The following is a 16317-nucleotide window of genomic DNA, read 5'->3' on the forward strand; positions in this document are numbered from 1 at the left end:
TGGTCCTGGTCCGTGTGGTTCTGGTCCGTGTGTTTCTGGTCCGTGTGGTCCTGGTCCGTGTGGTCCTGGTCCGTGTGGTCCTGGTCCGTGTGTTTCTGGTCCGTGTGGTCCTGGTCCGTGTGGTCCTGGTCCGTGTGGTTCTGGTCCGTGTGGTCCTGGTCCGTGTGTTTCTGGTCCGTGTGGTCCTGGTCCGTGTGGTCCTGGTCCGTGTGGTCCTGGTCCGTGTGGTCCTGGTCCGTGTGGTCCTGGTCCGTGTGGTCCTGGTCCGTGTGGTCCTGGTCCGTGTGGTCCTGGTCCGTGTGGTCCTGGTCCGTGTGGTCCTGGTCCGTGTGGTCCTGGTCCGTGTGGTCCTGGTCCGTGTGTTTCTGGTCCGTGTGTTTCTGGTCCGTGTGTTTCTGGTCCGTGTGGTCCTGGTCCGTGTGGTCCTGGTCCGTGTGGTCCTGGTCCGTGTGGTCCTGGTCCGTGTGGTCCTGGTCCGTGTGGTCCTGGTCCGTGTGTTTCTGGTCCGTGTGGTCCTGGTCCGTGTGGTCCTGGTCCGTGTGTTACTGGTCCGTGTGGTCCTGGTCCGTGTGGTCCTGGTCCGTGTGGTCCTGGTCCGTGTGTTTCTGGTCCGTGTGGTCCTGGTCCGTGTGGTCCTGGTCCGTGTGGTCCTGGTCCGTGTGTTTCTGGTCCGTGTGTTTCTGGTCCGTGTGGTCCTGGTCCGTGAGGTCCTGGTCCGTGTGGTCCTGGTCCGTGTGGTCCTGGTCCGTGTGGTCCTGGTCCGTGTGGTCCTGGTCCGTGTGGTCCTGGTCCGTGTGTTTCTGGTCCGTGTGGTCCTGGTCCGTGTGGTCCTGGTCCGTGTGGTCCTGGTCCGTGTGGTCCTGGTCCGTGTGGTCCTGGTCCGTGTGTTACTGGTCCGTGTGGTCCTGGTCCGTGTGGTCCTGGTCCGTGTGGTCCTGGTCCGTGTGTTTCTGGTCCGTGTGGTCCTGGTCCGTGTGGTCCTGGTCCGTGTGGTCCTGGTCCGTGTGGTCCTGGTCCGTGTGGTCCTGGTCCGTGTGTTTCTGGTCCGTGTGGTCCTGGTCCGTGTGGTCCTGGTCCGTGTGGTCCTGGTCCGTGTGGTCCTGGTCCGTGTGTTTCTGGTCCGTGTGGTCCTGGTCCGTGTGGTCCTGGTCCGTGTGGTCCTGGTCCGTGTGGTCCTGGTCCGTGTGGTCCTGGTCCGTGTGGTCCTGGTCCGTGTGGTCCTGGTCCGTGTGGTCCTGGTCCGTGTGTTTCTGGTCCGTGTGTTTCTGGTCCGTGTGGTCCTGGTCCGTGTGGTCCTGGTCCGTGTGGTCCTGGTCCGTGTGGTCCTGGTCCGTGTGGTCCTGGTCCGTGTGTTTCTGGTCCGTGTGGTCCTGGTCCGTGTGGTCCTGGTCCGTGTGTTACTGGTCCGTGTGGTCCTGGTCCGTGTGGTCCTGGTCCGTGTGGTCCTGGTCCGTGTGTTTCTGGTCCGTGTGGTCCTGGTCCGTGTGGTCCTGGTCCGTGTGGTCCTGGTCCGTGTGTTTCTGGTCCGTGTGTTTCTGGTCCGTGTGGTCCTGGTCCGTGAGGTCCTGGTCCGTGTGGTCCTGGTCCGTGTGGTCCTGGTCCGTGTGGTCCTGGTCCGTGTGGTCCTGGTCCGTGTGTTTCTGGTCCGTGTGGTCCTGGTCCGTGTGGTCCTGGTCCGTGTGGTCCTGGTCCGTGTGGTCCTGGTCCGTGTGGTCCTGGTCCGTGTGTTACTGGTCCGTGTGGTCCTGGTCCGTGTGGTCCTGGTCCGTGTGGTCCTGGTCCGTGTGTTTCTGGTCCGTGTGGTCCTGGTCCGTGTGGTCCTGGTCCGTGTGGTCCTGGTCCGTGTGTTTCTGGTCCGTGTGTTTCTGGTCCGTGTGGTCCTGGTCCGTGAGGTCCTGGTCCGTGTGGTCCTGGTCCGTGTGGTCCTGGTCCGTGTGGTCCTGGTCCGTGTGGTCCTGGTCCGTGTGTTTCTGGTCCGTGTGGTCCTGGTCCGTGTGGTCCTGGTCCGTGTGGTCCTGGTCCGTGTGGTCCTGGTCCGTGTGTTTCTGGTCCGTGTGGTCCTGGTCCGTGTGGTCCTGGTCCGTGTGGTCCTGGTCCGTGTGTTTCTGGTCCGTGTGGTCCTGGTCCGTGTGGTCCTGGTCCGTGTGGTCCTGGTCCGTGTGGTCCTGGTCCGTGTGTTTCTGGTCCGTGTGGTCCTGGTCCGTGTGGTCCTGGTCCGTGTGTTTCTGGTCCGTGTGTTTCTGGTCCGTGTGGTCCTGGTCCGTGTGGTCCTGGTCCGTGTGGTCCTGGTCCGTGTGGTCCTGGTCCGTGTGTTTCTGGTCCGTGTGGTTCTGGTCCGTGTGGTCCTGGTCCGTGTGGTCCTGGTCCGTGTGGTCCTGGTCCGTGTGGTCCTGGTCCGTGTGGTCCTGGTCCGTGTGGTCCTGGTCCGTGTGGTCCTGGTCCGTGTGTTTCTGGTCCGTGTGTTTCTGGTCCGTGTGGTCCTGGTCCGTGTGGTCCTGGTCCGTGTGGTCCTGGTCCGTGTGGTCCTGGTCCGTGTGGTCCTGGTCCGTGTGTTTCTGGTCCGTGTGGTCCTGGTCCGTGTGGTCCTGGTCCGTGTGTTACTGGTCCGTGTGGTCCTGGTCCGTGTGGTCCTGGTCCGTGTGGTCCTGGTCCGTGTGGTCCTGGTCCGTGTGGTCCTGGTCCGTGTGGTCCTGGTCCGTGTGTTTCTGGTCCGTGTGGTCCTGGTCCGTGTGGTCCTGGTCCGTGTGTTTCTGGTCCGTGTGTTTCTGGTCCGTGTGGTCCTGGTCCGTGTGGTCCTGGTCCGTGTGGTCCTGGTCCGTGTGGTCCTGGTCCGTGTGTTTCTGGTCCGTGTGGTTCTGGTCCGTGTGGTCCTGGTCCGTGTGGTTCTGGTCCGTGTGCTTCCTTGTCTCGGTCTTGGTGGATTGTTTAGGGGTGTAGACAGTCGTCTTCATACAGAAGAGGAGCAGAATTCCTGGTTTGGGAGATGAATCCTTATTTTTTTCATTCACATAAATCCTTGACATTCCTGTCATCTGCTCCGTCTTTCATACTTGATGAGCCTCACAGTCCAAACTCTGTGTTTCATCCAGAATCTGTGACCGATGCATCTTTAGATTTTGGACACAGCGTCCCGTCAGACTGGAGCCTCCGGGTCCGGCTCGTTTATGTTCTTGGACTCCGCTAGGTCCTAAAGCCCTTCAGGTTGCAGAAAGACCCTTTTCGGTTCTTCTCTGAACCCAGAAGCTGCTTTATTTGGCTCCCCCTGCAGTCTTTTAATCTGAAAGTCTGTAATCTGCATGCCAGCATCTCACTTCCTTCCTCTGGAATCACTAACCGTCACCTGGTGGAGAACCGGGCCTCCTGGTCCTGGTGGATGTGGTCTCAGACTCCCCCTTTGTGCTCACAGACAGCCCGCCGGGCCTCCTGCGTGACCCCCCCAGGGCTGGAGACCAGTTCCTCCCCTGAAGTCCGGGAGAATGTGTTGGTAGAACCGGAGAGCGGAGAACCCTCAGCTGAGCTCCTGCTCAGGAACAGGAGCCCCAAGGAGCAGAGGGGCGAGGGGGGGGACATGGAGAACCGTGATGGGGGAGGGAGGAGCAGGTCTGCCTCCTGTGAGGAGGAGCGGGCTTCTTCTCCCTCTAATCAACCACGAAGAACCCAGATGAAGGTGCAGATACGAGACGAGGCGGGTCCAAAGTTCTGGAGGGGTGGGGGTCCCCCCACCGGGCCGGAGGTCGACCCTCAGACCAAAGAAGCCAAGAACACGCTGAACCGGAGGAGCTCCGTTTGGACGCCAACCAGGGAGCCAGAACCCTCCAGGGATGTGTCTGGGCTGGGGTCCGAACCGGACTCTGGAGGAACCATCGGTGGTCCCGTTGGCGCCGACCCGCGGGCGGAGAGGCTGTGGACCTTCAGTGGCTTCCTGTGGGAATCCTTCACCAGAGTCCGGAACCGAACCTCCTTCCTGTGGAGCGGAGCAGAATCCGGACGGTCCACAGAACCGTCTCGGACCCCCGCCACGGACCTGGAGACGGTCCTCCGTGTCCAGGAAGTGGACCCTGCCGAGGCGGCGCCGCGCAGCAGCGACGGCGTGGACTCGTTTTCTGAAAAGCTGTCTGTGGCGTGTAGAGACGCTGGCAGACGCCTGGAGAACGCACGCCGCGCAATCCCAGGCCCCGCCCGAGTGCAAGCCGCCCTCGCCCAGTACCTGATCCGGGAGCGCCCGCCCCCCCACGCCGCGGGGGAGCAGTCAGGGCGCCGTGGCCCGCCTCCCGAGGGCTCGGTGGCGTCCGTCAGGAACACGGCGCCTCAGGTGTTTTCCCAGGAGCTGGTCCTGCTGCCTCCAGCGCTGAAGCGGATCAGGACTCTGTCCCTGCAGCGCCTCCTGGAGGAGCTGGACCCTCTAGCTCCTCCTCAGGAGGCCGGGAAGCTCCTGAACGTGTTTTGGCTGCAGGTGGCCAACGCTGCGCAGCCCCTCCCACAGCCGGCGTGCCTGCTGCTCTCGGAACGCCACCTGACGGCGCTTTCAGCAGACGGCGCCGGCTTTGTGTTCGTTCTTCATCGCCTCCACCTTTGGGACGTGACGGAGGTCCAGGTGGGCCTGGCGGGACAGCACGTACGCCTGAGCGGCCGCAGCACGGACGCCGTCCTGGCCGTCTTCACCCACAGCAAACGTCTGACCCAGGAGCTGTGCGGCGCCGTCCTGCAGGCCCGCGCTCCCCATCACACGGGGGGCGCGGCGCCTCACCCGTTACTCTCAGAGGACCTCATGCTGCTCTCCTTGGACTGGACCTCTCAGGTTCCTGACATGGTCGTTGGTGACCTCTGTGTGACCTCCAGATTCAAGAGGGTCCTGGCCGACCTTCTCTACATCGTCCACGGAAACATGAGCGGCGCCGACAAGCCGCCGCTGGCAGACGTCCGCCCTCTGCTGTACACCAGCGTCCGGGTGAAGGACGCTGTCCTCCAGTTCCTCCTGACCGACACGCACGTGGCCCTCCTGCGGGAGGACGGCGTCTTCCATCCGCCGCCGAGGGGGTCCAGCCTGGTGCCCCCCCAGCCTCAGTTCCACGGGCTCCGCCTCCGCGAGCGCTCCAACATCAGGTGCCTTTTCGTGAGGAGAAGCGACGTCGGCATCACCGTGGAAATGATTTTTACAAACTCTCTGCGCTGGAGGGCGGAGCCCAGGCGGGGCTCGGAGCCCAGGCGGGGTTTGGAGCCCAGGCGGGGCTCGGCGGGAGCGGCCCCCTCCCACGGTTCTTCTGAGAGCTGGAACGTTCTCTTCGGCTGCTCCTCGGAGGCTCAGATGCTGATCGACCATCTGTGTGTCTGAAGGACTGATGCTTTAAGCCCCGCCCCCTCGCTTTCATGATGTTTTTAGATGTTTCAAGCAGCTGAAACGTTTTTACCCAGTTTGTAATCGTTTGTGAGGAACAATAAAGTTTGAGCTCCTGCTGTATTCCTCCTGTCTCTTCTTCCTCCAAACACATTTAAAGTCATCGAAGGTTGAATAATTATTTTCGCCCCGCCTCTCCCCCCTCCCCCTCCGACCGCGGCGGCAGTGCGTGGCGTCCCGTCCCGTCAGGTGCCACGGCGTGCAGGAGCCCATCAAGGTGGTCATTCCTCGCTACGTTCTGCGCGGCCAGGGGAAGGACGAGCACTTCGAGTTCGAGGTCAAGGTGAGCTGTGTTCCGTCTGCGGAGGTTCTGCCGTCAGGAGCGCTGAGGAGACGCCAGAACAAAGTTCTGCTGGTTGGAAACGCTCAGAACTAACGGCAGAACCTCTGGAGCTCTCTAAACTCTGCTGATGGTCACGCTGGCTTCAGAGAGGTTCTGGATCAGGACGGGTCCAAAACCAGCTTCTCAGAAATGAGAGCTGGGGAGAACCGTTTGGGTTCTGATCGGGCCAGACATTCGCTGTTCTGGAGCAGGACTTCCCTCCGGTTGTTGGTGTTGCTGTGCACAGCTCTGCCGTTGTCATGGTTACCCGCCTTGGTCTCTGCCCCCCCCCCAGATGACGGTGATGGACGAGACGTGGACGGTCTTCAGGCGCTACAGCCGCTTCAGAGAGATGCACAAGGCGCTGAGGCTGAAGCACCCAGAGGTGGGAGACGTTCTCCAGACGTTCTCCAGCCCGGCTGCTGCTGATGGTTCCCTGCTGCTTCCTCCCATCCTCACCATGTTCTCTCCTCCAGCTGCTGACTCTGGAGTTCCCGCCAAAGATGCTGTTTGGAAACCGGGACGAGCGACTGGTGGCGGAGCGGCGGGGCCTCCTGGAGGTGAGGATCCGTGTGACCTCCTGCTCCATCAGCTGATCCATCCACGTCTCGCTCCGTCACGCTGCTCCTGCCCCGATCCTCCAGAGGAGGGAAGACGGACGCCTCGGTCAGGAGCGGCTGATGGACGGAGATTCTGATTGGTGGAGGTCATCCTGAACTCACCTGACTCCTCCTCCAATCTGAATCTCCCTGATTCTGCTTCGGCCCAAAGTGCTGTAGCTCTGACCATCTGAACCAGAACATCCAGAACAGGACGTCGTCATGGTGACGACGGTCTCATGTGGGGCGTTTCCTCCAGAAGACGCTGAACGTCCCTCCAGGCGTGCTCCACGTCCCGCATGGATCTGCTCATGTTCTGGTTCTGGAGGGTTGTAACTGTAGTCCAGCTCAGACCCAGAGCGCCTGATGGTGTGACTCCTCCTCCTCCTCCTCCACAGCGGTACCTGCGGAGACTCTTCCGGGTCATGCTGGCGTCGGGAACCTCCCCCCTCCGAGCCGATGACGACGGCGTTTACCGACTTTCCAAACGCAGCGTGTGCGAGTTCTCGCTGTTCTTCAAGAAGGGGGTGTTCGAGTCCAGCAGCCACGGAACCGGCTGAGGTCTTCATCCAACGACCCGCACCGTCCCGTTCAGCGCCGACTGTGGGGAAGCCCCGCCCCCTTTGTGTATTTAAAAGCTGGAAGTGATGACATGTTCAATAAAAGTGACGTTCATTCAGCGGCTCAGTTCTTTCAAGATGGTCTATCAGCAGGTGAGGGCGGGGCTTAGCACAGAACCACGACCCAGACGTCACAGGGGTTTATTAAAAAATGATTTATTCTTTCAGTTCATGACAAAACAGACGAGTCATTAGTTGTAGCTGGAGCTGGTGTTGCATGCTAACCTGTGAGGCCTTCGGTTCCTCAAAGTGAACGTCTTCCTTCAGGAAAGGCTGCAGTGCCGCCTGCTGGTCACACGGAGAAGTGCGTTGGTCTCCGTTAAATGTGTGGGACGCTCCACTACAGCCATTCTCTGCACATGCTCAGTTGGTCCCTCACTCTTGGCAGGAGATCCAGGAGACTCTGTCCGTCAGGGATCAGGACCGCACTGATGGGTCCAGCAGAGTCCGGTTCTGAAGATCAGACGTTCTCAGCTTAGGACCGCAGAGACCATCACGGCGCTCCACCTTCAGCCCGTGGCGAGCTACAGGAAGGAGCCTCCAGCTCTTCACCAGAACTAGAGTCGTTCAGTCCGACTTCGGCGCCGCTCACTGGCAGGTCGTCAGCAGGAGGCGACGGCGCCACCAGGAGCTGCGCCTCCTTCCTCTCCAGGAATCGGCTCAGAGCCAGCAGCTTCCTGTCCAGCAGCTCCTTCTTCAGCGTGCTCCTCCTCTGCAGGTCTGCCATGCTCTGCTCCTGCCTCCTGAGGAGCTGGTCGCGCTCCTGCTGGACCTGCAGGAACGTTTGTACCGTCAGCTCGCCGTCACAGGGAGCGAGTGGGGGGGTGGGGGCGGGGCTTACCTTGCAGAAGCCCTGCAGCAGAAGTTTGTTCTCCTCCTTCAGATCCCTGAGCTCCTCCTGCGCCTCCTTCAGCATAGAATGGAGATCCTGAGGGAAAACCCCGTCAACAACATCCAGACTGTGTTTGATGTTCAGCGCGCAGACAGAACTCACCGCCACTTCCTCCTGCAGACGCCTCTGCAGCTCCTGCTGCGCCTCCTGCACCCCCTGGTTCTTCTCCTGCGCGGCAGAAAGCTCCTTGATCAGCTGCTGCGCCTCCTGTAGCTCCTCCTGAGCAGCAGAGCGGAGCTCCTCTTCTCCTCGCAGCGCTCTGCTGTGCTCCTCCATCAGAGACGCCATGTGGCTCCACGCCTCCTTCTTCTGCCGTCGCAGGGCCGCCGCCCGCCTCCTGTCCTGCTCCTCCATCAGCGACTTCATCTTCAGATCAAACCTGACCTCCACGTCTGCAGGGGGAGGAGGAAGAGGGGCTGAAGGGGCGTGGCCTCTGGCATGACTCCGCCCCCACGGCAGGTGCAGCCGTTACCTCGCAGCCTGCGGTTGTAGTCATTGCTCCTCTCCATCAGCTCCACCTGGTGATTCTGGGGAGGAGCACGCCTTTAGTTTGCTCCTCTGAAGACACCAACCTGACTGAAGACGGCTCACCAACGTCAGCGCCTCCTGGAGCCGCTTCTCCACGCCTCTGCTCTGCAGGTTCTGGTTCTGGAGCGGGTTGTGGGGGGAGGTGTTCTGCTGATGTGACAGGATCTGCTTCAGCTTCTGCTTGTAGACCTGCACCTCACACAGAGGAGGAGGAGCTAAGGTGAGGGGTCTGTGTCTGAGGTGGGGTGGGGGTCGTGGGTCTGGGTGAGGCTCACAGAGATCTCCACTTGGTGGCGCTCCTCCGCCTCCTGCTTCTCCTTGCAGATGTTTCTCAGCTTAGCTTCAGCTTCCTCCAGCTTCTCCTCCACGGTTCCCCTCCAGCCCAGCATGTGGTCCCTCTGCAGCTGGAGGAGCTTCTTCTCCTCGCGCTCCCGCTCCAGATCTGCCTTCAGACAAACCAGCTCCTGCAGGAGCTGGAGGAGCGGTACGGGCCCCCATCAGCTGGAGGAGCAGTACTGGCCCCCATCAGCTGGAGGAGCAGTACGGGCCCCCATCAGCTGAAGGAGCAGTACTGGCCCCCATCAGCTGAAGGAGCAGTACTGGCCCCCATCAGCTGGAGGAGCAGTACGGGCCCCCATCAGCTGAAGGAGCGGTACGGGCCCCCATCAGCTGGAGGAGCGGTACGGGCCCCCATCAGCTGAAGGAGCAGTACTGGCCCCCATCAGCTGGAGGAGCGGTACGGGCCCCCATCAGCTGGAGGAGCAGTACGGGCCCCCATCAGCTGAAGGAGCAGTACTGGCCCCCATCAGCTGGAGGAGCAGTACTGGCCCCCATCAGCTGGAGGAGCAGTACGGGCCCCCATCAGCTGAAGGAGCGGTACGGGCCCCCATCAGCTGGAGGAGCGGTACGGGCCCCCATCAGCTGAAGGAGCAGTACTGGCCCCCATCAGCTGGAGGAGCGGTACGGGCCCCCATCAGCTGGAGGAGCAGTACGGGCCCCCATCAGCTGAAGGAGCAGTACGGGCCCCCATCAGCTGGAGGAGCAGTACGGGCCCCCATCAGCTGGTGGAGCGGTACGGGCCCCCATCAACTGGAGGAGTAGTACGGGCCCCCATCAGCTGAAGGAGCAGTACTGGCCCCCATCAGCTGAAGGAGCGGTACGGGCCCCCATCAGCTGGAGGAGCAGTACGGGCCCCCATCAGCTGAAGGAACGGTACGGGCCCCCATCAGCTGGAGGAGCGGTACGGGCCCCCATCAGCTGAAGGAACGGTACGGGCCCCCATCAGCTGGAGGAGCGGTACGGGCCCCCATCAGCTGAAGGAACGGTACGGGCCCCCATCAGCTGGAGGAGCAGTACGGGCCCCCATCAGCTGGAGGAGCAGTACTGGCCCCCATCAGCTGAAGGAGCAGTACGGGCCCCCATCAGCTGGAGGAGCAGTACGGGCCCCCATCAGCTGGAGGAGCGGTACTGGCCCCCATCAGCTGAAGGAGCGGTACGGGCCCCCATCAGCTGGAGGAGCAGTACTGTCCCCCATCAGCTGAAGGAGCGGTACGGCCCCCCATCAGCTGAAGGAGCGGTACGGCCCCCCATCAGCTGGAGGAGCGGTACGGGCCCCCATCAGCTAGAGGAGCGGTACGGGCCCCCATCAGCTGGAGGAGCGGTACGGGCCCCCATCAGCTAGAGGAGCGGTACGGGCCCCCATCAGCTGGAGGAGCGGTACGGGCCCCCATCAGCTGGAGGAGCAGTACGGGCCCCCATCAGCTGGAGGAGCAGTACTGGCCCCCATCAGCTGAAGGAGCGGTACGGGCCCCCATCAGCTGGAGGAGCAGTACTGGCCCCCATCAGCTGAAGGAGCAGTACGGGCCCCCATCAGCTGGAGGAGCAGTACTGGCCCCCATCAGCTGAAGGAGCGGTACGGGCCCCCATCAGCTGGAGGAGCAGTACTGGCCCCCATCAGATGGAGGAGCGGTACGGGCCCCCATCAGCTGGAGGAGCGGTACGGGCCCCCATCAGCTGGAGGAGCGGTACGGCCCCCCATCAGCTGGAGGAGCGGTACGGGCCCCCATCAGCTGGAGGAGCGGTACGGGCCCCCATTAGCTGGAGGAGCGGTACGGGCCGCCATCAGTTGGAGGAACGGTACGGGCCCCCATCAGCTGAAGGAGCGGTACGGGCCCCCATCAGCTGGAGGAGCGGTACGGGCCCCCATCAGCTGAAGGAGCGGTACGGGCCCCCATCAGCTGAAGGAGCGGTACGGGCCCCCCATCAGCTGGAGGAGCAGTACTGGCCCCCATCAGCTGGAGGAGCAGTACGGGCCCCCATCAGCTGGAGGAACGGTACGGGCCCCCATCAGCTGAAGGAACGGTACGGGCCCCCATCAGCTGGAGGAGCGGTACGGGCCCCCATCAGCTGGAGGAGCAGTCACATGTTTCTATTTGTCTTAAAGTAAAACAGCAGAAACACAAAGGGGGCGTGGCTCCAGCTGGGAGGAGCTCGGTGACAAATCCACCCAAATGGCAACGTCTTCCTGCCGGGTCCTCGAAGGAGGGGGGGGGGGGTCTCCTTATGGCCACCTACGGTGGCTGACGGGGCTCACACTACATACAGAAGAAACAACGCACGACAACATTTCTTTCCAACCAGCGGTAAAAAAACTATTGGATACGACGGAGTTTTAGAAAAGAAAAGTCAAATTATTAGATTTTAAACCGTAAATTTTATAAATCTCAATGATTGCGTAGAGAGTGGCGTCCGCCTTCTTTTGTGCGTACCTTTATAAAGGAGGCCCTGATGTCTCCGTCTGAGCAGCTCTTTCTGTCATTGTCAGCGTTCTAATGCTGATTTAACAGACTATTTTCTTCTTTATTGTTTTATGCTGAAACGGGACGTTTCATCGGGGGGGGGGGGGGGGGGCGTATGGATCACTGTTTACTTCCACATTGGTGTTCAGGTGACAGATTCATGACTTAGTCATGAGACTAATAAAGGCTCCACATTTTTCATCTTCTAGCTAGACTCTGATAAACGGAAAACTTTGGTGTTTTTAGTCACTGTGGTAAATTTAAAAATTTTGAAAAACGTATATTTGTAAGAAATTATGTTATCCAGTAAGAAAACTCCTTAATGTTGTCCAAATATCACGTAGCTCTCAGGAGCACCGCATAGTTTGAAACTGAATTGTTGTTTTTCCGCCGGTAGGAAGAGAAAAGTCCTCCTCTCCGTTGTGTTGCGGTTTATCCTGTTGCCGTGGTGATGCCGTTGTGCTTCCGGTTATGTTGTTGTGTTGCTTCTTCTGTATGCAGTGTGAGCCCTGTCAGCCACCGTACACACCTGACCCTCCGGCTCTGCAGAAGCCTGACAGGACGCTCATCCAAGGCAGGAGTGTTTGAGCCCTGAGGACCGGGGCGGGAAACCCCTTTAGGGTTAAAGGCTGCAGACTCCGCCTCCACAGGAAGAGAGAGGAGGGCCACGGATGAAGGAGGACACTCCTGTCCTATCAGAGCACAGCTGTGCTCCAGGTGGGATCGGGGCGGGACGGTTACCGTCAGGTACCTGCCGTTCGGTCCTGTTGGCCGCAGACAGCCCGCCGCTTTTCCTCGCTGGATTTAGCTGATGAGGCAGAAACAACAATTACACAGACGGGATGCTAGGCTAACGTGTTGATGGTTAATTCTTTTCTTCCAAACTTTATTGATAATTTAATACACAACAATGTAAAACAGCAACAAGGAGGGAACAAACCGGGGGGGGGGGGGGGGGTTCATTATTACATTTTACACAAAGACATTGACTGTTCTGTAGCTTTTTAAATTATACTACCTTGTTTGCATTTATGCAACATTTTCTTTGTTTTTATATTATTCTTGGTCTTTTTCCCCTCTGCTGTCAGTTGCTATGGTGACAAACAAATTTCCCACCTGTGGGATCAATAAAGTATCTCTGATTGTGACGCACAGATCAAATGTTTTAATATCTTTCTTATTGTGTTCATGTTTTGTTTGACCTCATTGATAAAGAGAGAAAATGAGGAGTATTATTTATGAATGTGCCTTATGCATAAAAACAATAAAAGGTTAATGCTGTAGAATTGTTCTGTTTATGGGATGGACAGTGGGTGTGGCCAAACACAACATGTTCTAAAGGTGGAAGGCTGTGTGGAGGAAATGAAAGGAGAAACTTTAGAGCAGAGTTTAGTGGAAAACAGACACGACATAAATAAATGTTCAGCATCTTCAGGCTGATCTGGACAAACAGAGCAGATCCATCAATACTTTCTTTAACCTCTGCAGATATGGGTACAATTTATGGATTAGTTGAAATCAGATTTCTTTCACTTTATTGGTTAAAAGTATTTTTGTGGTAGATTCCATTCTTAGTAAACTACATAATTATAGGAACTACATAGAGAATAAAACCTCATCCTTCTGACAGACTGAGCGTTAAATACAGCAGTTTGTGTTCCATGAAGAAAAACACATTTGTCCTATTTCTATTTTAGTTGGATCAATTGGTGATAAAGGCGGACTCTGTAATGATGAACTTTTGAAGAACACAGTTATACATTTAGGAATTGTCTTTAAAACGATGTTAAAGTCTGTTTTAGGTATTTGATGGAATATTTGAAGCAGAGTTCTTCATGTGACATTTATTAAAGATCTGAATTAAACAGCTGATGAACCAGAAGATGTTTTCAGTAAACCAAGAAAGACGGAGAAAACCCAGATTTATGTCTATAATGGCTTCATTGTTTGTTGTTGGTAAGTTATGCTAACGTGTTGTTAGCTAACATGTTGCTAGCTTCCGCGTATAAAGCGTTTCCTCACCGTCATGTCGCACCCGGACCAGAACCGGTCCGATAGGAACTCTGTTCTGCTGGTTCTGGTAAACAAAGCGGGACCGCCGACGTAGCAACGCCGCGTTCCAAACGGAGGCGCTTTCTACGGCAAGCCACGAGTTTCCTAACAAGCTTTTATTTTGTAATACTTCGTCTCGACCAATGAGTTATATCACTAGTGGAGACTTTACGTGATTCCTCATGGGAGGAGAGCACCGCCATCTTGGTGAGGTCAAGTCACTGCTGCAGTGAATGCATGTGAACACATTTTTAGCATAATACCAGTTCATTGTGCGGGTTTCAACTGCCAAAATCAGATAAATGAGTCCATGAAGGAGGAAGGTATATCATTTCACAGGTAAGTATTTTAATTTTTTTTATTTTAAGGTTGAAGGGGCTTCATTAATAGAACACATGTAGACATCCATGATGCTGCAGGGCTGTTATCAACATGCTGTAATAGTAATACAGATTTATACATTTCTGACTCAGTGACTGAACTTTTCTTGCAGGTTTCCAATGGATTCAGACTTAGGGAAAAAGTGGGCCTTAGCTATCAAAAGAGCAAACCCAGATGGATCACTGAGGTACCAACTAGAAATACAGTCTGGCTGTTCAAAACATTTGTGGAAACAGATTTAGATAAGAGGCCAGACTGTTTTTTTTTTAGGGTAAATCAATTGATTACTTTTGGACTTCTTTTGAATATTATTATTATTTTTATTAATACTACTACTAATAATAATAATAATATAATTATTTGTATTCTTATTTATTGACTTATTATTTATGTATTGTTATTTATTGTTTGTATTGACTTACTATTGATTTATTATTATTATTATTATTATTATTATTATTGACTTATTGTTGGGTTTTTCTAAATAATTTAAATTACATGTCAAAGATGTTTAAAACTTTTAAATGTTTAGAAATTAATTTTAAAAATTCTTTCTACTATTTTTTTATTTGTAAGAAGTCCTGCAACAATGCATTTTCATTCAAGTTTGAGCTTTTAAGGCTGACTGTTTCTCTTCTTTAACAACAAAAAATGATGTATATATATATATATTATATACATAAAATATAATATATTTATATATATGTATAAATATATTTAAATCTAAAAATATATAGAGTTTATAAAAGCTACTTAGACACCACTAAAATCAATAGAAATCATTGTCATGTGGGCGTCGTCGACCTCACCAAGATGGCGTCGCGGTCCGCCACCGTTGGCCAGGCTTCTAAAGCGGGCGTGTCTCCTCTAGTGATATAACTCATTGGTCTCGACAGGGAGCGACTTCCTGTTATGGCTATGATGAAACAGGTAAAACCAATGAGTTCTATCACTAGAGGAGACATCACGTGGTTCCTCACGGGAGGAGAGCGCCGCCATCTTGGTGAGGTCAAGTTACTACTGCAGTGCATGTGAACACATTTTTTGCATAATACCAGTTCATTGTGCGGGTTTCAGCTGCCAAAATCAGAGAACTGAGTCCATGAAGGAGGAAGGTGTATCATTTCACATTTCACTAAAATCAATAGAAATCATTGTCATGTGGGCGTCGTCGACCTCACCAAGATGGCGTCACGCTCCGCCACCGTCGGCCAGGCTTCTAAAACGGGCGTGTCTCCTCTAGTGATATAACTCATTGGGTAAAACCCAGGGGGGTATTCCAGAAGGCCCGTTTAAACTCCCCTGACTTTAACCCTGAACTCTGGCTGAACTTGCTTACTCTGGGTATGTTGGTTCCAACAGACCGGATATGAGTTAGTGTAATTACGCTCCACTTGGTAACCCTGGGTTAATGCACGTGCACAGCAGGTACATAAAGACATTCTTAATGGATCGCAGATTTCCAGAGTCACCATGGAAACGCGTGGAGAACAAAAGAGAGCGCTATACTTCAGACGGAGTCTGAGATTTAAATGACGGCGTATGAAGATTATACGTCCATCAATAAAGTAACACGGCTGCATCATCAGCAAAAGAAAGAGTTTCTGCTTGTAGTAGAAGAACAGACAAAGTAAACGCATGAGTTTCTGATCTTATTTCTATTTTCATTGTGACGCATTTATATATAACTTTTCTAACTTAAATTACTTCCATTGATAACAAGTAATTGAGTTAAATTTATTCAACCTGATTTCTGATGTCTATCCAACTCAATATTTTTTACAACTCAAATTTACGTATTTATCTAAATGAATGTCATATAACTCTAACTTAAATGTTTTTCCATCTTAATTTATTGTAATTCTTGAACTCTCATATGTCTAAGTTTGAGCCTGCAGATATTCTCATTTATACAACAATAAAATTTCATTGATTCATTCATTTTCTTAACCGTTTTTCCCTTTCGGGGTCACGGGGTTGTGACAACAAAATTTATGAAACAAAAATGAATTTGCAACCTAAAACATTAAACCATTTGACATTTCTCCAACTTACACATTCTCTCACTCATGGTGCAGAAATAATTAAACATAACTAGACAAACACAGTAAAACAGCTAAACAACTAAACACATTTGGTCAAATGCCCACACTTAACGCTGTAACCGTGGTAACTAGCAGAACCTGCTTTCTGGAACACCCCCCTGGTAAAAAACAGGAAGGTTGTGTTATCTTTCATGGCACAAAGATCTGTCATGTTTAACTAGTGAACAACTTTTGACTAAATTAACATGGACACAAATCTAAATAATCCCCCAAAATAAGTTCCATTCACTCAACCCTTGTGTGACAGCATTGTTCTGTGTTCGTGCATTTACCATTGCAATTATGGTCCAGAATCATTTAGTAATCACCAACTTCAAAAAAGATCTGATCCGAAGGATCCGGTTGCAGATTCAAAGTAGAAACATTTCATTTGGTTCCTCTGAGGTTTTTCTGCAGCTTTCAGAACCAGGGGGGGGTGTTCCAGAAAGCAGGTTATGCTAGCTCCCACGGTAAGTTTGAGGCTAAGGAAGTTGATAACCTCAGCTTTCAGTTCCAGAAATGGAGGTATGTTTCAGGGTGGGTCAAGTTGCCATGGCAACTCATGCTCTGAACATAACCTGGTCCGGAGCAGGTTTAGTTGAAGGTTAGTTTGTTTACAGAGAGGTGAACCAGCATGGCGTGTCCA

The 16317-nt window shown here is 54.6% G+C and overlaps 2 protein-coding genes across 18 annotated transcripts in view; one reads left to right on the forward strand and one right to left on the reverse strand.

The window, feature by feature from the left end:
• kif16ba (kinesin family member 16Ba) overlaps positions 1–6995 on the forward strand; it is a 42329-nt gene extending 35334 nt beyond the window's left edge. For 9 of the 15 annotated variants that reach the window (XM_078948994.1, XM_078949009.1, XM_078948999.1 and 6 more), the window contains 4 exons: positions 5562–5678; positions 6013–6102; positions 6194–6277; positions 6715–6995. In XM_078948994.1, coding sequence (XP_078805120.1) covers positions 5562–5678; positions 6013–6102; positions 6194–6277; positions 6715–6876 — 453 coding nt within the window. In that variant the 3' untranslated portion in view covers positions 6877–6995. Of the gene's footprint in view, positions 1–3406; positions 5459–5561; positions 5679–6012; positions 6103–6193; positions 6278–6714 lie in introns of those variants that run through there. The other 6 variants (XM_078948972.1, XM_078948985.1, XM_078948975.1 and 3 more) reach the window with 1 other exon arrangement.
• Positions 6996–7076: 81 nt separating this feature from the next.
• On the reverse strand, positions 7077–13320 carry LOC101160959 (dynein regulatory complex subunit 4). 3 transcript variants are annotated; one of them, XM_004085374.5, is made up of 8 exons: positions 13177–13320; positions 11906–11962; positions 8632–8829; positions 8420–8545; positions 8301–8355; positions 7931–8220; positions 7778–7864; positions 7077–7708 (listed from the first exon to the last, which is right to left on the reverse strand). In XM_004085374.5, the coding sequence occupies exons 1-8, from the start codon at positions 13180–13182 to the stop codon at positions 7430–7432; spliced, it is 1098 nt and encodes a 365-aa protein (XP_004085422.1). In that variant the 5' UTR covers positions 13183–13320; the 3' UTR covers positions 7077–7429. The 3 variants fall into 3 exon arrangements, with proteins under 3 accessions (XP_004085422.1, XP_078805171.1, XP_020556452.1); XM_078949045.1 differs by having other exon boundaries at positions 11684–11962; positions 13177–13294; XM_020700793.3 differs by lacking the exon at positions 11906–11962 and having other exon boundaries at positions 13177–13308.
• Positions 13321–16317: the final 2997 nt, after the last annotated feature.

The sequence above is a fragment of the Oryzias latipes genome, chromosome 1 (assembly GCF_053564925.1).
Source record: "Oryzias latipes strain Hd-rR chromosome 1, Olatipes_Hd-rR_3.1".
Taxonomy (NCBI): Eukaryota; Metazoa; Chordata; class Actinopteri; order Beloniformes; family Adrianichthyidae; genus Oryzias; species Oryzias latipes.